This window comes from Cannabis sativa, chromosome 2 (assembly GCF_029168945.1).
Source record: "Cannabis sativa cultivar Pink pepper isolate KNU-18-1 chromosome 2, ASM2916894v1, whole genome shotgun sequence".
Taxonomy (NCBI): Eukaryota; Viridiplantae; Streptophyta; class Magnoliopsida; order Rosales; family Cannabaceae; genus Cannabis; species Cannabis sativa.
In genome coordinates this window covers 58,767,065-58,789,110 of record NC_083602.1, presented here as the reverse complement: position 1 = coordinate 58,789,110, position 22,046 = coordinate 58,767,065, and the positions used below count along the sequence as shown (strand labels likewise).

At 38.9% G+C, this 22,046-nt stretch overlaps 1 protein-coding gene across 1 annotated transcript; it reads right to left on the bottom strand.

Moving 5' to 3' along the window:
• Window positions 1-1,444: 1,444 nt before the first annotated feature.
• On the bottom strand, window positions 1,445-2,884 carry LOC133034402 (uncharacterized). Its single transcript, XM_061109483.1, has one exon. The coding sequence runs from the start codon at window positions 2,882-2,884 to the stop codon at window positions 1,445-1,447; it is 1,440 nt and encodes a 479-aa protein (XP_060965466.1).
• Window positions 2,885-22,046: the final 19,162 nt, after the last annotated feature.

Below are 22,046 nucleotides of genomic sequence, written 5' to 3'. Positions count from 1 at the left end.
AATATAATTTACAAGGGTTGTAATTTTTTTGTATTTTAAGAACTCCATTACAATTGTACAAACATAGTGGCATAGTTGTTTTTAGTACTGTACAGTTTTTATATATGGAAAAGTGTTCAATTTTAAAATTTTTACTTACATGTCGCTACAAAATCGTTAACATGTCGTGTAATGTCGAAAAAATTTAGTTTCTGAGTGTTTGGTTTCATGTCGCTAAAGCACCGCGAACATGTCGTTAAAATGTCGATAGTAAAATCATGTTTTGACTCTTCAGTTGATGTCGTTAACATGTCGCAAATATGTCGCAAAACGTCGATACGAAAGACGTTTCCACATTAAATGGTAATTAATGTATGACATTTATTATCCCGCCTAACCAACTACTTCACTATGTCGATAACATGTCGCCCTGTGTCGTGACATGTCGCGAAAATTGCCCAGATTGCTTTGTGCATGACAAACATGTGTACAATTGTGTAATTCAATTTTTACATTTATTATCCCACCTTCCCAACTACTAGTTTTCTCTATAAAAGCCAATTGTCTATCTCATAAGTTACATATTTTCTTAATTTTTACCCCTACAAGATAATTCTCTTAGCAATGTCTACTAGAAGGAACAAGGGCAAATACCCGATTCTTACTCCTGAAGAGATCAAGCAGGAGCCTGATTGTGGGGAAATTACGCCTCAAATGCAAAAAGTGCTTGACGACATGAAACGTTTTGAAGATGAACGGCTTATGAATGAGTGGAGGTTTCTAAAACTTGAAAAAAAATTTAACAAAACAGGTGTATGGCCGGCTCCACCACCAGGGTTCCCGAAGGCTACCGTCGCTGCAAGTTAGGTTATTTAAATGGTAAACAGGTGAAGCCTGGATCTCTATGCAAATATTGCAAGGCTACATGTCGCTTCATGTCGCAAATGTAATCGTTAAACGTCGCTAGATATCGACTTTTCACTGAATAAATAAAAGTTCCATTAATGTCGCAAAATGTCGCTAAAGTAATCGTGAAACTTCGCTATTTTTAAATTTTTCCAGAATTGATAAAAGTTCTTCCTACATCGCACCATGTCGCTAGTGTAATCGTGGAAAGTCGCAGTTTTTAAATTTTTCCAGAATTAACAAATGTTCTTCCTATATCGCAACATGTCGCTAGTGTAGTCGTGGAAAGTCGCGATTTTTTAATTTTTCCAGAATTAATAAAAGTTCTTCCTATATCGCGACATGTCGCTAGTGTAGTCGTGGAAAGTCGCAATTTCAGGACCTTGTCCAGAATAAAATAAATTTCCAAACATATCGTGAAAGTGTCGCTACATATCGCAAAATGTCGTGAAATACACAATTATATACAAAAATCTGAGATAGTGAGAGTAAACAACCACATACACAGAAAATAATGTCGATAAAACATAGTCATACATAAAAAAATACAAGTAACATGTCATAAACATAATAATAATAATGCATGCAATTTAAAAACGAAAATGCTGCTCAAACCCTGGCCTTGCAAGTAGCTTTGTTGTGTCCCAATGCGCCACAGTTTGAACATGCGTGGTTCCTTGACTTTGGTACCGTTCGATGGAAATCGGTTAGTCCGTAGTCTTCCTGCATTGCTCTTTCTTGGACGACCTACAGGTTTCTTCTCCACGGGTACACCGATTCTCATGTTCTGCATGTGTTCTGGAAGCACCCATTCATCCTCCTCGCCCACAACATTAATTGTTGCATCGTAAGTATTCTTCCACGTCTCCTTTGTGTAATAGGGGGATGACAGAGCGTAGACACTGACATTCTGAGTAAGCGCTGCGGCACATGCATGGGGACAAGGAATTTTCAACAATTGGAACATGCCGCAAGTGCATGTTCTCTCAACTAAGTTCACATCTCCGCCTTTTTCAAAGTCAGAACCGTCAGCACCTCTTCCAACATTAAACAATTGTGCACCGTTACGTAGGACACTTCTACGTCTACCATCCTCGTGTTGCTTTATCAAATCTTCCTCAAAATGAGTTGCCAAAGGGGTAACACACTTACTTGCCTTCTCGAGACGGTTAGCAAACCAATTTTGTAGTGTGAACCTTATGAACTCAACTAGAGTAGTTATTGGATATGCCCGGAATTCTTCAGTCACGTTGTTAAGGCTTTCTGCAGCGTTGTTTGTCATGATGTTGTACCTGTCTCCTAGACAATAAGGACGAGCCCATTTTTCTAATCCTATATTGTCAACATAAGCAGCGATGGGAGGATCCATCTGTCGGAGCACCTGCAAATGTCTATCACATTCCCTCTTCGACCATGCGTAAGCGACCAACCATATTTGCGTGTTACATACATCAGTCTTGAACTTGTGGGTGACATTCATAGAAATATGTTTGTAGCATGCACAGTGGCATGATTCGGGAAAAATAACCTCGACAGCATGTTCAATGCTTTGATGCATATCCGATACAAACACTAAGTTTTCAACCTCCCCAATCGCTTCCTTTAACTTCTGCAAGAAATACTTCCAAGAGTCATGATTCTCGCTGTCAACAATTGCAAAGGCAATCGAAAACAGTTGGTTATTTGCATCGTACGCTACAGCAACTAGCATTGTGCCCCCAAACCTTGTCTTCAAGAACGTGCTGTCGATACTAATCACAGGACGACAAAACTTAAATCCCCTCCTACAAGCAGCCCGGTGACCGAAACGGTACTTGAACCCGTTATCCTCTCGTGATAATGTACGTAATAGTACTGGATTCTTCGTTCCAAAGACGTAAAAGTAACCAGGTAACTGACTATAAGCTGCTGCTGGCGTACCCCTCGAATACATAAGTCCTTTCTCTCGGCACCTCCAAGCCTTCTCATAGCTCATCTTGATCCCATACTCCTGAAACATATCCCTTTGTATGTCTTTAGCTTTGTACTTAGTTCCATCTGATTTGAACTTGTTCTTAATGAGGTGGCCAACAACCCACGGTCGCTTGACGGTTATCAGCATGTCTAGAATCCAGGCTACATGTGTGTTCGTTGTGGAATACAGTAACCTCAAACATGTCACAACGTGCCCTCTTCCTCCCCCTCACTCTCCATTTGCAATCTGAACCCCTGCAAGTTGCATAAAAAACATCGGTCCCAGACTTCTTCACCATGAACTCAAAATTCATTTTCAATGCAAACCTTCCAACCACATTTTTCAATTCAGTCTTATTTGTATACAGCTTGCCAACATATATTTCCCCTGAATGTGTACCAGTAAAAGAAGTTGTATAAACATTATTTTCCTCTATGTCTTCCCTTGTCCACACAATAGGTTTGAATTTTGTACAAACTTCAAAATCAGATGGTACAGTACTACGAGGAGGACACAGGCTACTGCTTCTTGGTGCACGGTGTTTCGTGATTTTCACTCCGAGGGGTTCTTCTTTCTTGGTCTTTCCTTTGCTCCCTTGGACGTAGTGGAGATGGTGGAGGTAGTTCTAACCTTAAAGAAGGTACCTCTATAGGTTCATGAACTTCCAACTCCGCATCACCATCCTCGTTCAAATCTACTATAGGATCATTGTTGTAAAATGCACCATCAAACTCATTGAACTGGTCAAATCATAGTCAACCCTATTATCCTCATCTATATTAGTAGGGGCCTGCTCATTCATCCCTACGGCTGGATCTGTTTCTGGGACAAAACTCCCAACAACACTTCTTGGGAGGACAGTTGGCGGAGTAGGCCCCAAAAGCGCATGCCTTTTAACCTTAGTCACAAACAGTGGCAGCAAGTTCTCCACACTCATTTTTGCCTTCATTCTTAAGAACAATCTTACTTGACTATCTTTCACTAAAACTTCTGGCGGTATCATATTGCCTTTCACGTACATATAACACACCTCTATTTTCAGTTCATACACAATAGGGTCTATATCCAACTCTTCATACAAAATATCATTCATCTTTTCTAAAGTAGTGTCAACCTCAAACATTAACATCTTACTTTTTGGATTATTGAAAATCCAGTTGAAACCTTCAACTGCCCAAGCCCCATCATATAGTACAACTACAAACACATTTGAATCTGCAAACCAAAATGACCACAAATTATAACAAACCAAGATGTCGCAAGATATCGCGAACCTATCGCTACTTATCGCGAACCAATTACAAAAAAAAGTATGTCGACAAACGTCGCGAACTTGTCGAGAAAAATAAAAATATCCACAATATAACACAATAATTCTATGTGTCGCGACTTGTGTCGCGACATGTCGATACATGTCGCTAAATGTCATCCCTAACCTCTTGTCAGCTAGTAATCGCTAAATGTCGCTAACCATGTCGAAAAATATCGCTAAAATTGCAAAAAAACCAGTAAACTCGCAGACTTGCTGCATTTCGTGTTTCATTGACAAAGGGTGTCAAAAGGGTACATAAAAACCACGGATATGTGTAGATCTATTACTTTCAACATAAATACATCTAAATCAAACAATAATTACTAAAGAAATTACATACCCATTATTGTTTAAAGGAATGACTTTCTTAGAGCTTTGGTTTGGTTTCAAGTTCCCTTTGAGTAAGGCGGCCGAACTAGCTCCGGTGGTGGCAATGTGTGTATTCTAGAGAGAGAGAGAGAGAGAGAGAGAGAGAGAGAGAGAGAGAGAGAGAGAGAGAGAGAGAGAGAGAGAGAGAGAGAGAGAGAGAGAGAGAGAGAGAGAGAGAGAGAGAGAGAGAGAGAGAGAGAGAGAGAGAGAAATCCGAGAGATAGAGAGAGAGAAAGTGTTATGAATATTTTTTATTTGTTTTAGGGGTACAATTGTAAGGGAAAAATGTTTTAAGTATAGTTTTCATAATGTAAAAAATGCTAGCATAGTTTTAGTGTACTATTTATTTTTAAGCATATATTGTCAAATTTCCCATTGGAAATAAGTAGTTTTTTTTTTTTAGAGAATCCTCAAAGAACACCACCTTACAATTACAAAGCAATATGCTCTAAAGAAAGGGGTTGGCGAAACCGCTGATCTCAAAGTAAGAGCTTCTTCAATTTCAGGATTAAAAGTGTCTTTAACACACCAAGCTGCGGAAGCCAAGACCACTCTAAATTCATCCTGAACCACAATACCAAGGCTTGAAGACCCTCTATCGACATTAAGAGCATTATCAATGTTAATCTTGATAGTTTCATGCCTTGACAGGATAAAACCCAAATCAATATCCCTTAATGGAGGCACGACCTACCCACCACTAACCCTAGCGATACTGATGGGTACTATTGGAAAGCCCCTAAGAAATTAAGAGCTTGGAGAACTACCAAAGAAAACTGAATATCTACATTATTATAAATTTTTATGTTGGATTTTATACCTTAAATAAAATCTAAATTCAAGTTAATATTATTTTTAATCAATAAAGTTCAGAAATCATATTTTGACTTTATTAATCGCTTAGTTCACATGTTTATTTACGTAATTATATGATCAATATACAAATTTTATTTAAATCATGAACATATATTTATTCATAGTTATAGTGGCGTTATCACACTAGAAAATAATTTTGATTATATGCTTCGAATATTTTAAAGTTCAATGATTTATTAGTGCATTGGATTTACACTGGCATAATAATCATCAATAAAGTCTACTTACACCTTTGGTAAGTGGTGTGTCTTTTCTAAGGCATTAAGTAAAGTAAACTTGTCATTGGATGTATAGAGTTTACATCGAAACGGGACCAATATTGACAAATAGAATAGTTATCATAATTTACTATTATAGCTATTCTAAGGTAATATCACATAGTTTATCATAGCTCAATTAGATCTGAATCTTGACATGATTAAGCTTTAAGCTACTTGTTAATATAATTAGTGTTATAAAATAATATAAAATAATATAAAGTAGATGAAAAGAAAGAAGAAGAAGATGAAGAGAGAAAGAGAAAGTGAATGAGAATTTCTCAGTTGTTTATTCCAATGGGGTGAACCCCTATTTATACAAATACAAGAGTCAAATATTAAGAAACTAAAAAAAAAAAAGAAAAACTAATAAAAGAGGAATATTGATTACAATTAATGGTAATAAATAAAAGATATGGGCAACCACATATTAATATTTATAACACTCCCCCTTGGATGTCCATAATAACTGTCTTATTAAAAATCTTGCTAAAAACTTGATCAAAAGAAAAGAGTATAGTGTAAACTAACTTCCCCTCATTTAGGTATTCGTGGAGATCTTCTAATCGACGAATTTCGATCTTGTCTGCCGTCTTCTCAAATGTTGATGTTGGTAATAACTTTGTGAATAAGTTTGCAAGATTGACACTTGATTGAATTTGTTGAACACCAATATGCATTTTCTTGAAACGTATAAAGAAGAATTTGGTGAAATGTGTTCTAACTCTATCTCATTCAATGTAACCTCCTTTTAGTTGAGCGATGCAAGCAGTATTATCCATAGAGAATTGCTTGGGTTGATACTTCTTTATTGAGTGCAATCCATATGTTTCCCGAAAATGCTATGTCAATGATCTCACTCCCACATATTCTCTACTTGCTTCATAAAATGCAAGTATGTTAACATGATTTATAGTTGCCTCGTTAAAAACTTTGCCTGAAAAACCCAGTGGGACAAAATCTGAGCTAGGGAAAAAAGAGTACAATATATATTTCATATTCATAATTATTTGCAAGTTGCCTCGTTAAAAACCTTGCCAGGAAAACTCAGTGGGACAAAACCTGAGCTAAGGGAAAAAGAGTGCAACATGAATATGTCTCCCCCTCATGCACATATGATCCATAATTCTTTTGGTGATAATATATCTCATAAGATTATTGTTATCACTTTTAAAATATCACCATATACAATCTTTGATCATTTATTTTCTATAACTCTTCCAAAGTATGTATGGACTTCTAAATTATAGATGAGGGGTTCGTGGAACATTAATCTTTATCCAACTAATTGTATCATTCATGTGTGTATACAATTTTGTTCATACTAAAATTTAACATTTCAAGTAGATATGAACATAACACATTAATGATAATATAAATCTTCATTTGTGACAATGATGGTACTCCAAGACCATATTTTTGTTCCATCTAGTTGTATGATCTTAATTTCCATATCAAATGATCATATATCTATAATTCTTGATGCATATGAAGTACTTTAGGATTTCAATACTAATGAACAAACTTTATACATTTAATATTTCTCAATATACAGAAGAAATAAAAGTTTGTTCTTCAATTAATTAAAAACTCTTCAACAGTCTATCACAACGTCTAATTTATGAATTATACTGCATAGACAACCATACGTATTTTTCAAACAATAATTTACTTACATGTCTTTATTTCATACAAAGATCTTTGTCATATAGTGCGGGCGACTTTGAATTTATATCACTTAAGACATGTATTAAATTCTTCTTGAATTTTTAGATAAGGCTTATTTCAAATTCTCACTATAATAGGAGCTCCAAATAAATAACTTTTTGTTGCAACATTTGTGTGACACTTATAAATTCTCATAAAATATATTCCAGGCTATAATCAAATCATGATTATATTTTCTCAATATTTAAGCCTTACTTCAATCAATCTCATGTCTATGCAAACTTTGTACAACAATTCATTATGTACAAATACATATATGCAAATTTCTCATTAGAAATATTTATTTGCACACCCTACAGGTTTTTTCTTCACTTTATGCGAGTAAACTTGCCTGGACTGCGTCATAGTATTTTGCCCAAAAACAAAATGTATGTCGATGATTCTCGACAAATCTAATACCATGATCCTTGCTATCTCATGTTAGTTTATTGCATATGCAAACATTCAACATCTATTGTCGACAAAAATTTTATTATATGATAATTTTCTCCCATTTTGACATAACTTATAGAGATCTCTTTAAATTATATATTTTTCAAATATGTTTATCATTTATAGGTACCTATATAGAACCACTTCAGGAATTCAATTATGATCAAATGTGTTATGTCTAACTTCTCTTGGGAGTCTCTTCTAGAATACTGTTTGCATCACGGTTATCATTTTTAAATTATCAATACTTTATAACACTAAGGTATCTCCATGAGTACCTCTAGATTTAACAATTTCAGGATAAATCAAAAGAACATTTATTAATAATTTCTACATTATTCATTTACGCTTCAGACGTTTTCAACTCATTCTATCTCAACTTTGAATAATATTAATTTGCAGTTGGTATATATCATTTTGAACTATATTGTTCTTATATACTTTGTGCAAGGATCATTTTTCAAAAATTATCATCTGTTGACTTCGCTTTTAGCCAACGACAATGAGTCTTTTTGATAAGCGATAAACGATGTGTCGTAATAAGAATATGTAATAAAGCAAATAATAATAATAAGAAGACACAGAAATTTTATAGAGGTTCAGCCTCGAGCAGTTCGGTAATAGCCTAATCCTCGTTAGTTGTATTGACTTAAGAATAAGGAAGAAGATTCCTTTTCTTATACCTCTTACAATAGTATCTCTGAATATATAATTCTTAGATAGCCTTAGCTTATAGCGTTTCGGCGTATGATCTCTGTTTTACAGTTTTCGATCGATCTCTCTTGTCTCTCCCCCTGCCCAGTGAACATTCCTCACTATTTATAGGGCAGGAAACTTGAGGAGGAAGAGTTTCCTCTCTCGTTACAAAGCGCATAAACACAAAGATCGTGTGATCATTGCTGAATGCTAGGATCGTGGGATTGAGACCGTATACACCGATAGTGGAATCGTGTGTATGCCATATCCACGCAAGTTGATCCCTGAGTTATAGGGATTGAGTTGGTGACTCACAAAGTGCTTGGTTAAATTCCCTAAGTGTTGCTCATTCTGCACGGCTCGTTGAGTATTCCATCATGGACATGCCAGCGAGGCATCCTGCTCGGCATGTTCATCCAACCAGGTGCTCTAAGTTGATGCCACGTGTCACCATTCTTGTGATGCCACGTCAGAGTGCCAATTTTGGGATAACATTTGCCCCCCAAGTCTGTACGGGACCTCCGAGGTTGCGTATAGACTTATTCCGAGCTGGCTCTGCCTTGGAAAGGGGACACGTGTCGAGCATGACCGTTCGAGACTCGATGTGAAGCTGACTAGGCGTCCCTTCGGTTTTTGGCTAATTAATGCTCTGACAATTAATATTTTGAAAATTCGAATTTCTCTCTCCACGGCTGACGGTTGCACTCTTTTATTTTGATTTCCCATATTTGCTTTCGAGGCGGGAAGTCGAGGCGTCTAAGGTTCCTTTACGTACAGTTACCCTTTTGCCTATAAATACTTGGAGTACTGGCACATTACCTCATTTCATCACCCTTCGTTGTTAAGCAAACTTCAGAGCAAAAAGAGAGAGTTTTCAGGCTTCAAAGTTGTTGAAGAGTTTACAGACGATTTCATGCTTGCTTGAATCCGGACACTTGAATCTTTGAGTAAGTTTCTGATCCCCTTTATGTTTTTCCTTTGCATGCTTGTGCTTTGAATGTAACTTTGTTGTAGAAAGAACATCGTAGGAAATCCTAGGGTTTGAAACTTCTGCGACTCTTCTTTTCCACGTCCTTGCGTTAGCTTTCAACCGTAAGGCTTGTTTTAGAAATGCATTGTGTCTGTTTTCCATTCTGCTTTCTTCAAGCTTCATGAACTTTTTGCCCTGACTCAAGAAAAACTTTCTGACTTCTTGAGCTTAGACTTTTCTTTGAACATGATCGTTCCTTTAATCTGTTGGGTACTCCTGGTCGGCATATTTGCTTGTTTTTTCGCTTGATACTCCATCCAACACTCATCTTGCGTGTTGTCTTTTGTAGATGAACCATGGTGAGTCTTGGGAGCCCGAGCATCAAATCGACCAGGAACTGCTTCAACTTCTGCACGAAGTCCACCCTCGTCTTCGTGCTAATCCTCCTTTTGATTCCGTACCCAGCCATAGAATGATGGCTCGTACGAAGAAAACTACGCGTCTGGCTGACGCTTCTGATCCCTAGGTGGCTCGGCTTGCCACCCTGCCCGACGCCGAACAGGATTTGGCGGTCCCAATGGAGGGGACCGTGAGGGGGACGCTGAAGTCCAGGAGATTGAGGAACTGGACGAGGTGCGTCCGGGCAGCCCTCCCGTTGCTGAGGGAAAGGAGGAAATTGAACCCCCTAACTATGGGGAGTACAACGAGGCTGGGCAACCAGTTGATGCTGACGGGGACGTCCTGGTTGCGGGCGTCGACTACGTCACCGAGGAGCTTACTCAGGCGGTTCCTCATAGGAGGAAGGGTGCCTTGGGCGCCAGATGGGTCAGTCCTCCGTCCAAGATTTCGGAGGCACGCCTTCGCACTCTCGACCAGGACGGATACCTGGGCAAGCTGGACTGCTTCATTCCCGCCCACGACAATCGTGCCTCAAACCCTGATAAGGGGATGTGCGCCTGGTCGGGGGCTCACAGCCAGCAAGGGGCGCTGATGCCCTTGCACAAGTACTTCCAAGATGTGGCAGACTTCTTCGGCCTCTGCCCAGCCCAGATTACTCCCAAGGGCATTAAGTATTTGTCCGCTCTCTTCGTCCTCTACGCTTCCCAGGGATGGGGCGCTCCTTCTCCCCACGAGGTCGCTTGGTTCTTCGACCTGAAGTCTACCCCCAAGCAAGGCAGGTCGGGGTATTTTTACTTCTCTCAGCTAGGCTTCAAGTGGTTGAGCGGGACGGACAACAAGGCCATCAGCAAAATAGGGCGTTTTGTCGATGAGTACTTCATGGTGAAGGATCCGAACATCACCCGGACTCGGTTTCAGTAGATTCTGACATATCACCGTCCTCCCCTCACCCTTACTCTTAGGGATAGGGCTCAAAAGCTTGCCCGGTTGCTGGCAGAAGACATGGATATTATCCAGTTGACCTCCAATGCAAAATTGGTGCAGTACGGGCTTTATCGATAGGACTTTTCTTCTAAGTCCGTGGCGGGGAAGAATGGAAAATCTGCTGCTGCTCGACCTGAACGAGCTCATAAGGAGGATGAGCTGATTCAACTTAAGCGTGAACCTAAGTTGAAGGGAGGTGCTCGGGCAAAGCAGTATGCTCAGGAGTCTATGAATCCTGAAGATGAAGCTGAGGCTGAGGCTGAGGCTGAGCAGGTGACTCCTTTGAGGAGGAAGAAGAAACTCCCGGCCACGCCCAGGCCCATGGAACATGGCATTCGCATAAGGGAGCCCATTTCACCTGTTTGGCCATCCCATCCCTATGCTGGAAAAGGGAAGGCCGTTATGGTTGAGATAAAGTCGATGTCAGGTGATGATGGACTTCTGACTTTCTGGGCGGACAGTCACTCAGCGCTTTACTTCTTTTTCAGCTTCTTAACTTTCATACTTTGTATTTTTTGTTGGTTTTTGCTAACCACGCTGTTTTTGCTCTGTGCAGACATGTCTCGGCAGATGATGGACACCTTAGGAAAGAGGATGAGCGGAAGCTCTAGTGCCTCCCCTCCGGCCAAGAAGTCTAAGAGCGGAGAGGGGTCTTCAGAGAAGAGGCCTTCTGGAGAGGTCATTGATCTTTCTGAGGAGCTGACTACTGCAAATCCTTCCACTCCCATATCTGCCAAGTTTAAGGAGTCTGGGCCACCAAAATCTGGGTCCGAACTGGTCAGGAGGATTCCTGAACGGGTGCAAGCACCAACTCCACCCATGCCCGTGCTGCCTGAGGTCAAGAAGGGCAGGGAGGTGATGGCTCATCACATGAACTGGCTGGTTCCTGAGGTTGGTGAGCAGCTGGCTGGTGCTGACGACTCATCTCTGGATGTGTTGGTGGGAAGAGTCTTGAAGGAGCTTACCAGGGTTAGTCTTTTCTTTTCGACACTTCCCTTTTAGCTTTTCATACTTAGCTTCTTATACTGACTTTTTCCTTTATGCAGGCCGGTTTGAAGTTGGCTTATACCTACTCCCGGGCTTAATCTGTTACTTCCAAGAGTACGGCTCTGTCCGACACCTTGAGGGCGGAGGCGGACTTGGCCAAGAAGGAAGCTGAGGAGGCCAGGGCGGAGACTGCAGCTGTTCGCCATGAGTTCGGTGAGGCCAACAAGAAGCTTTTTGCTACCGAGAAGAAGGTCACCGTGCTGACAAAGGACCTCGAGGCTACTGATCGCTTTGAGGAAACCATCGAGACCTTATCCGCTGAGGTTGATCGTCTTCAAGATGAGAGGACTTCTCTGCGGCATGTCCTTCTTCGGCTGAAGGCAGATAAGGACGCTCAGGCGGCTGAGGCGGACCGCTTGAAGGAGAAGGTCGATGCTTTGGAGACTGCCGGCCTTGAGCTCTTCTTTGATTTTTGGAAGGCTAATCCCCAAGCCAACTTTGACTACTTGGGCGACGCCAAGGACATGTACTTCGAGTACCTGCGCGGCCCAAGTCGCCTATGGTGGGAAAGAGGTGGTTGCTTCAACTTTCGGCCAAGCTTCTGACCAGGTTGCTGATGCTTCTCCTGCTCGAACAACAGATCCTCCTACTCCAGTCGGCTCAGAAGAACCAAATCTAGAGCCTGGGACTCCAGCTGTTTGGACATTGATCTTTTTATCTCTTCTGTTTATATATATATTATATATGGCCGTAAGGCCTTTAAGACATCATGACCGGCCAAGCGGTCTTTAAACTTGGAATTAATTTTCATTTTTTGGACAACGGGCTGACCGGGCAGCTTTTAATCCCGGTATTTTATGCTCTTGTTATCCTTAATGAATTTCATTCTCTGTTTATAATTGCAGTGCAATTGTGATTGTTTTATGTTTACTAGATGCTTTGTACAGGTATAGGTGCCCCCCAAGTGACCGAGCAGACGTATGACTCTTGGTCACTTGCTTTCGCAAATATATTACTTTTCTGTTCGGTGTTTTGGGTTTGACTGAACCTTTTGTACGCACTCTAGGTAAATTATAATCATGCTGTTTTTTCGACTCAATAGAATTGGAAATATTATCTTTATTCTTTTATTGATCGAAAATGTATTTGTTACCGTAGTAACTTACATCAGAGCTAGTGATCCAATAGATCTTTTAGCTTAACATGACATAAAACAAATAAGAAACTGTACTTTAAAGTGGTCTACCCGACATGAGTACTTTTGTTTCCGAAGCCTTTGCGCGGAGTCCGCCCAATGGCCATTCACTTATAGCGAATGTTCAATAGTACTTTAATGTGGTCTACCCGACCTGATTACTTTGAAATGGTCTATTTGACCTGAGTACTTTGAAGTGGTCTACCCGACCTAAGTACTCATTGGTAATATTTCCTTAAATGTTCTCCATTCCAGTATCGTGGTACTAAAATGAGTTGCATTTTTTCGTCATACTTACCAAGTTTGTATGCTCCGGAGTTGAGAACTTCGACCACCTGATAAGGTCCTTCCCAGTTGGGTCCTAGTACGCCTGACGTGCTGTCTTTGGTGTTTAGGAATACCCTTCTTAGGACCATATCTCCCACAAAGAATTTCTGACCTTGATCGTACGTCAACCTTCTGTGGGATGGTGGTTCGAGTTCGACGGGCAGCATAGCTTCGTAACCGTACGCCATTGAGAATAGTGTCTGACCGGTTGCTGTTTTTTCCGTTGTACGGTATGACCATAGAACTTCGGGGAGTTCTTCTGGCCAATTTCCTTTGGCATCTTCAAGCTTCTTCTTTAGTGTGTCCTTCAGGGTCTTGTTGACTGCTTCAACTTGACCATTTTCTTGTGGATGTGCCACTACGGAGAAGCTTTTGATGATGCCATGGTTCGCGCAGAAATCAGTGAAAGATTGACTGTCGAACTGCTTGCTGTTGTCCGAAACTATTTTGTACGGTAGTCCGAACCGGCATATGATGTTCTTCACTATAAAGTCTTGAACCTTCTTTGATGTGATAGTTGCGAGTGGTTCGGCTCCAGTCCACTTTGTAAAGTAGTCAACTGCTACCACCGCGTACTGCACTCCGCCTTTACCTTTAGGTAATTGCCCGATTAGGTCAATTCCCCAAATGGCAAAGGGCCACGGACTTTGCATTTGTGTCAGCTCGTTAGGCAGAGCTCTTGGTATCTTTGAAAATCTCTGGCATTTTTCGCACTTCTTGACGTAAATTTTCGAATCTTCGATCATCGTCGGCTAGAAGTAGCCTTGCCTTAGAATTTTCTTTGATAAGCTCTGTCCGGCTGCATGATTTCCGCAGAATCCGTCGTGAACTTCATATGGAAGCCGTGCAGCTTCATTTGGTGTCACGCACCTGAGCAATGGGCATTGAGAATCCTCTTCTGTACATGATCCCATCTACGATGATGTACCGTGCTGCCTTTCTTCTCATTTTCTGAGCTTCATTTCGGTTATCTGGGAGCTCCCCAGAGTTGAGATAGGCTGCTATTGGCGTCATCCAGTTCGGTGATGTGTCGATCATTTCGATTTCTTCCGTGCCGGTGATGCTAGGCTCTTCAAGAAACTGGATCGGGACCAGGTTTGCCTTGTCACTTATATTGCTGCTCGCCAAACGGGCTAGTGCATCTGCAGTTGTATTTTCGTCTCTTGGAATCTGCTTGAGGCTGTAGCTTTTGAATTGTGCGAGCAGATCATGTATTTTGCTCAGATATGCTATCATTTTTTCTCCCCGAGCCTCGTATTCTCCAGATACATGATTAACCACTAGTTGTGAGTCACTGCAAATCTCGATGTGCTCGGCTTTCATTTCCTTCGCTAGTTTGAGTCCAGCGATTAGGGCTTCGTATTCGGCCTCATTGTTGGAGGCTTTGAATCCGAATTTGACCGCTGCATGCAGGTGTTGCCCCCCAGGTGTGGCAAAAGCAATTCCTACGCCGAATAGCTGATCTGTGGCCGATCCATCCACGTGAAGCTTCCATGTCGACTTGCTTTCAGTGCTGGTCGGCTGTGGTGTTGGCTCGGGATCGCCTTCTGGGATGCTTTCAGTTTTTCCTGTGCATTCCACCACAAAGTCGGCCAAGGCTTGGCCTTTGATAGCTGTTTGGGGTTGGAAATTGATTTCGTACTGCCCCAATTCCACCGCCCATTTGAGTAATCGCCCAGAGGCATCTGGCTTTTGCAGTATTTGCCTTAGTGGTTGGTCGGTGTACACCCGAACAGGATGAGCTTGAAAATAAGGTCTTAGCTTTCTTGTTTCTAAGATGAGGCAGTAGGCAAGCTTTTCTATCAACGGATATCGGCCTTCGGCCTCGATGAGTCTTTTACTGATGTAATAGACTGGATGCTGCACGCCATCTTCTTCTCTGATTAGTACGGCGCTTATGGCATGCTCCGTTACTGCCAGGTATATCCCCAGTTCCTCACCGTCCAGAGGTTTAGAGAGGACGGGAGGTTTTGCGAGCTGTGCCTTTATCTTGAAAAGCTCTTTCACATTCTTCTGTCCATTCAAACTTTTTGTTTCCTCGCAGGATGTTGAAGAATGGGAGACATTTATCCGTTGATTTTGACACGAATCTGCTGAGTGCAGTGATTCGACCAGTTAGGCTTTGTACCTCTTTGGTTTTTGTTGGCGAGTTCATATCCAGGAGGGCTTGGATTTTTTCCGGATTGGCTTCAATTCCTCGAGCATTGACGATGAAGCCTAGAAACTTTCCCGAGCTGACTCCGAAGGAGCATTTTAGGAGATTCAGTTTCATGTTGTATTTTCTAAGGACTTTGAAACATTCGTCCAGGTCGTCTATGTGCCCCCCAACCTTTCTGGATTTGACGAGCATATCATCCACGTACACTTCCATATTTCTGCCGATCTGATCTTTAAACATTTTTTTGACCAGTCTTTGGTATGTAGCTCCGGCATTTTAAGACCAAATGGCATGACTTTGTAGCAGTAGAGACCCATATCTGTCCGAAAACTTGTATGTTCTTGGTCTGGCGGATGCATCTTGATTTGATTGTAGCCCGAATAAGCATCCGTGAAGCTTAATATTTCGCGCCCGGCTGTTGCATCGACGAGCTGATCGATTCTTGGAAGTGGGAAACAGTCTTTGGGGTACGCTTTGCTGAGGTCTGTAAAGTCGATACAGACTCGCCATTTCTTGTTCGGTTTAGGCACGAGTACGGGATTCACGACCCAAGCCGGGTAGAAAGCTTCAATAATGAAGTTGTTGTTGCACAGCTTTTCAACTTTGTCTTTCAGGGCTACTGCTCGTTCTTTATCCAACAATCTTCGTTTTTGCTGAACTGGCCGGATATTAGGATCGATATTCAGGACGTGCGAAATAATAGAAGGATCGATTCCGACCATATTCGCATGTGACCAGGCGAAAACGTCTAGGTTTGCTCTCAGAAATTTTATCAATTCTGATTTTACTTTGAGTGACAAACCCTTTCCGATTTCAGCTTTTTGGCCGGGACATCTGGATCGACCTCGATCTCTTCTAATTCTTCCACAGGTCCAACATTGCTGCTTGGGTCTCCAAGTCGAGGATCCACATCTTCATCCTCGCCTTGGGCGGTTTCCTACTTGGGAATGTTTATTTTCTTGTCCGGGCTCTGGCTGGAGGATACTTCCTTCTTATCCTTGGCCACTGCAAGGTTGTAACATTCCCGAGCAGATTGCTGGTTCCCTCTAAGACACCCTACCCCGTTTTTGGTTGGAAACTTCAGGCACGAGTGGAATATTGATGTGACAGCTTTTAAGTCGTACAAGGCTGGTCGGCCTAACATTACGTTAAAGGCTGAAGGAACATCCAATATCAGGAATCGTGCCATGATAGTTATGCTCGTTGGAGCTTGTCTAACTGTGAGGGGTAGGCGGATTTTGTTGGGTTTTATGCCCTAAATAAAACTCTGTTTCAATGTAATCCAGATTATTCAATATCAATAAAGTAACAGAAGTAATTTTTCATTCACTTGTGTATGTTTTGGTTCACTTAATCAATTGCTTGTCTATTTGATTTATAAATTCATCCAAACCCTTTTCACATACTTGATCATGTTTATTGTGTTGTCAACACAGTGGAAAATAAACATGACTATGTGAATAAAGTATTCCTAGATTTATCAGAACACTGGGTTTCACTGATATGACAATCTACAACAGAGTTTACTTACATTTGGAGAAATGTTATGTTCTTTCCAGAACATAGGTTAAAGTAAAGCTCAGGTTGGATGCATGGAGTATGCATTGGAATGGACCGATATTGAACTTTGAATTAGATTTTGAAACTTACCGTAAACATCTATTCAATTCAATATCATAAGTTGATCCTAGATCACATGATCGAAATCCTGATATGGTTAGGCTTAATTTCAAGAGTGTTATTCGTGTTCTTTGATTTGTTAGTTAAGCCTAAATCTTTAGTCTGGGCAATACATACATTTTGGGAACACGGTAGTACGATTGAGTGGGAGCGCTAACATAAATATGGAATCTATAGCTTCTATCTGGCGAATAGTAAGCAAAGGGTGATTTCCTTCGAGCTTAACCAAACGAGATAAATGATTGAGTACTCATTTCACTTAGTTGAAATATCATTTATACAGGGTTAAGTGTTTTAAAGATAAAATACATTGTAGGGTGTTACGGTAATTTAAGTCCCTTTACAGTGTAAATCATCCATATAGAGGATCATTGATCACATTAGGATTATAACAATGGATAACTAATAATGTGTCTATATGGTGGAACATATAGAGCATTCTATATACTGAGAGTGCAATTCTGAGTTCTATGTGTGGATTCAACGAAGAATTAATAAGTCAGTGAATTTAAGTGGTAAATTCTAGATCTGCTTATTGGAAGCTCGCATATATAGACCCATGGTCCCCTCACTAGTTGAGATGATATTACTTGTAAGACTCATTTAATTGATTTTAATTAATCAATTAAAAATTCTCAAGATGGACTTGTCTATTTGAGAATTTATCACTTATTAAGGGCAAAACAGTAAATAGAGATTTTGAAGGGCATATTTATTAATTAGGAAACTTTAATTAGTTTCATTATTAATAAAATAAATGATAATATATTATTTGATAATTAATTTTAATTATTAAATAATTAGATTTGTCATTAATGTGGTTGAACAATGGAATTGGCAGTTTTTCACAAAACAGGAAACTATCAGTGTAGGAAAAGGAAAGTTGGAAAAGTGGCAAGCCTTGTTTCCACAATGCCTAGGCCGGCCACTTAGCTTCCTTTTCTCTTTGATTTTTTCAATTCCAAATGTCAATCATAGCCCTTGGTGGTCTTCTATAAATAGAAGGCAAAGGCTTCAGAGTTGCTCACAACTGTACAACCTTTTCACAGCATTATTCTGAAAGAATTTTCTCTCAAAAAATTCTCTCTGAGCCGCCACCCTCTCTCGCTCTCTTCCTTCACTATTTCGAAATGTATAAGTGCTAGAGTAGTGCCCACACACATCAAGTAATACCTCAATCATAGTGAGGAAGGCTGTGTAGAATTCAGAAATAACAAAGAAGGACTATCGGGCTCAGATCTTGATTATACTCTGCTACAGAAAGGAATCAAGGGTTAGAGATCTGAGTGGGAGGAGACATATATTCCGCTGCAATCACTGTAAGATTTCTGATACTCTTATGTGTTTAATTTCATATCGTTTTAGAAGTTCATATTTAGGTTGTTAAATCAACATACTTGTGAGTAGATCTAAGTTCCTGGTAAAATAACTTCCAACAACTGGTATCAGAGCCATGGTAATTGATTTGCTTGCAAGAAATTTGGACTTAAAACGATTTGCTTGTTTTTTGGATACTATCATGTTGCTTTGAGTGTCATATTGATGTTTGATTGTTGTTTGTGAATTCTGGGAAAAATGGTTACTGTTCTTATTCTGTAATTATTTTTGTTGGATAGTTTGGAAAATTCTAAGCAATTTACTTTTTTACAGAACTCGATTTCGATTTAATTTGAATTAGTTATGAATTTTTGAAAATTGGAAAAATCTGGGTGACGAGCAACATCATCACGCGCGCGGAATGGCTGCTTGCAGCCTTCCTGCGCCGTGATTTCTCGGTCAAGCACCCAGGATACGCGCGCGGATGGCCATGCACTGCATGCCATCCGTACAGCTCATCCAATTTTCCAATTTTTTCGATTTTTCATGCTATTTCATGGAATTAAATTCCGATTTTTTGTGTAGTTTTGTATGTTGATTTTTGTTTTTCAAATTTCAAATCTAATTATCAGAAATAAATTAATTTTAGATATTAGTGTAATTTGATTTTGAAAATAGGAAAAAAATCAAGTTTTGCTTACCTTTTTCTTATTTCCTTCAAAATTTGATTATTTTATTTTTTTAAGGTCAGATATTTATTTTTTTTGGTAACTTGACCTTAATTAAAATAAGATCATAATAATCATGGTAATTTTAAAAGAGAAAATAAGGTATTTTTGTTAACTTTTAAATTTTGTTATTTTTTAATTAAATTAAATTGTAAAACAAGAAAAAGGGTATGTATTTACCATTTTCTATTTTATTATTTAATTTATTAAATAACATGAATTTAAAAGGAAAGTTAGCAATTTATTTTGAAATGACATTTAGGTTACCCAAAAACCTAATTTTTCAAAATGGTAGGTTTAATTTTAATTTTATTTTCGAAATAAATGTTTAAAATTAAATAAATCCTACATCCAACTATCCAAATCTAACCTTGTTGCAGGAGTATGTGTTTTAGATTGTTTGTAAGTTTTCTAAAACCTATTATTGCTTGATCTAAATTGCCTTGGTTAACTTGATGATAGATCCGATGATCTAGTTTTAACCAAAGGTTCAATTGACGATAGATCAAGTAAATAATTTGTAACAGGTAATTTTTACAAACTTCTTTCATCTGTGTATGACCTAGCAACATGATAGGATCCATCCAAATGTGTATGCCTGTGTGAGCCTATATGTTTAATTTCTATTATAGATACATATAGGTTGTTGTTGCTAAATAAAATATCATAACTGATAGATTTTATTTAGGCTCATTTAGTTGTGAGCCTATTCAATTAATAACAGTTATTCATTTTAAGGTTAAATTCCTCTCTTTTGGGCCTTGTGTGAGAGTTGGGAGCCTTAGAAGTGGGTGCGACATACTGGACCCAGCCCCCCTCACATGAACAACCCCAATTGTGAAGGCCCATTTGCCTGATTTGGATAACTGTGCTAGGTTAATTATATTAGTTTGACCTAATAAAAAATTGATTAGCAACATAATTAATTTCATTCTTCCTTGAAATTAATTTAAGAAAAACATAGTTTGAATAGTTATATTCTGGAAAGCTATATGTATTTTTCTTGTTTTTAATTAAATATGGAATTATAACCATATAAATTCTTTCTGAATTTTAATTTTATAATTTCATTAAATATTCCTATTTAAGTTGAGATTTAGTTAAATCTATCAAATCAACTTAGATTTGAATATTTTTGAATTTCCTATTATAAATTAAGTTGAGGAATTTTGAGAATTGGTTATTAAGATTCTTTAGATATTTTTTAAGTTGATATTTTCTAAATATGGGAACTTAAAATGGAATATCTTCTAAATTAAGTGATTACTACTTAATTGGTAATATTTAATTAAGTCATTGTTTGAAGAATATTTTAAGTTGGGTATTTAGATTTTTTTTTTTCTAAACAACTTAAATAAGATATTTTTCAAAATTATTCCATTTTGAAATTTAATTAAAGTTTTTACTTTAATTTGTAATATTTCATTATTGAGATATGGAATATAAATGATTAAACAAAATACATGTTTAAATAATGAGCTTTAATCAAGAGAAATTCGATCTCCATTGTTGGTTTTACATAGCTATTGTTTTAGTGAGTAATCCTCCCTAATGGAGGAACGTTCATTAGCAAGTTAGCGCCGTTTAATCTCGAAAGATAAGTATTCTTATAGGTTTATTTATATGGTTCATGACCACCCTAATGGTGGCGACTATGTAAGACTTATAAGAATGCGAAACAATGGTAGAAGCTCATAAGATAGAATTGCCTTGACTCTCGCCTAAACGGGACAACGCTGAATTCCAATCTTGATCGAATAAAAGGTTGCTAGAATGTTTGACATTTTAGATGAATTGACAACTCTATTCAATGGATGATGCTTTGACTCTCGCCTAAACGGGACACTGTATCAGTTCGTTGGAAACCTTGGAAAATAAACTATGTTAGATTTAGTATTTTTATAACATATGTGATTATTTGTTTTCTGAACCTGTGTATGAATTTATAGAACCAAAACCTTACTTCTGTTTATTGATATGTTGTAGTGCCAATATGAATAACCCTCATCCCGATCCACTCCTAGTTAGTATCTTTGCAAAAGAACTCAATAGTGTGAAAATGCATCCTGGTAGTTGCATTAACTCGCACCTATTGTTGATGAATCTGAAATTCCAAAAGGCAAATCTACTAGGAATTGATTTATCAAAGGAACAATGGGTAAAACTCATACTTTATAGTCTTCCTCAGGAGTATAACAGTTTTGTTCTATATTATTTATTGAACAATCCTAACTCCTCCGACATGGACAAACTCGAGTCTGAGTTGAGGGCCCATGAGCGGGATCTGATTGCAATGAGACCTCCTAGCATTGCAAGCTTTAATCAGAGGAAGAAAATTAAGCATGAGGGCTTTAACAAAGCTGCTTCTTCAAATACAATTATCAGACATCATGTTCTATGTGCGAATTGTAATGGAAAGGGACATAAAGAAGAACAATGTCCCAGGCTTCTAGACAATTCAAACGAAGGTGATGCTTTTGTATTTGAATCATGTGTTTTAGAGAACGAAAAATCCTCCTGGATTGTTGATTCTGGATCTACTAACCATGTATGTTCTTCATTGCAGCTGCTTGAAACTTGGGAGAATCTTCACCCAGATGAGTTAAAGCTTAAAGTTGGAAATGGCGAGTTGGTATCAGTTAAAGCAAGAGGAACAGCCCGAATCAAGTTTAATTCTAAGAAGTTTTTACTTTTAGAGAATGTTTTATATATTCCTAATTTTAGCAGAAACTTGATTAGTGTTTCATGTTTATAGACACTTTTTTATATATTGAATTTTTCGAGTACAAATT

Coding starts and splice junctions, on each gene's coding strand:
- LOC133034402 (XM_061109483.1), bottom strand. CDS start 2,884: ATGTTTCAGGAGTATGGGATCAAGATGAGCTATGAGAAGGCTTGGAGG.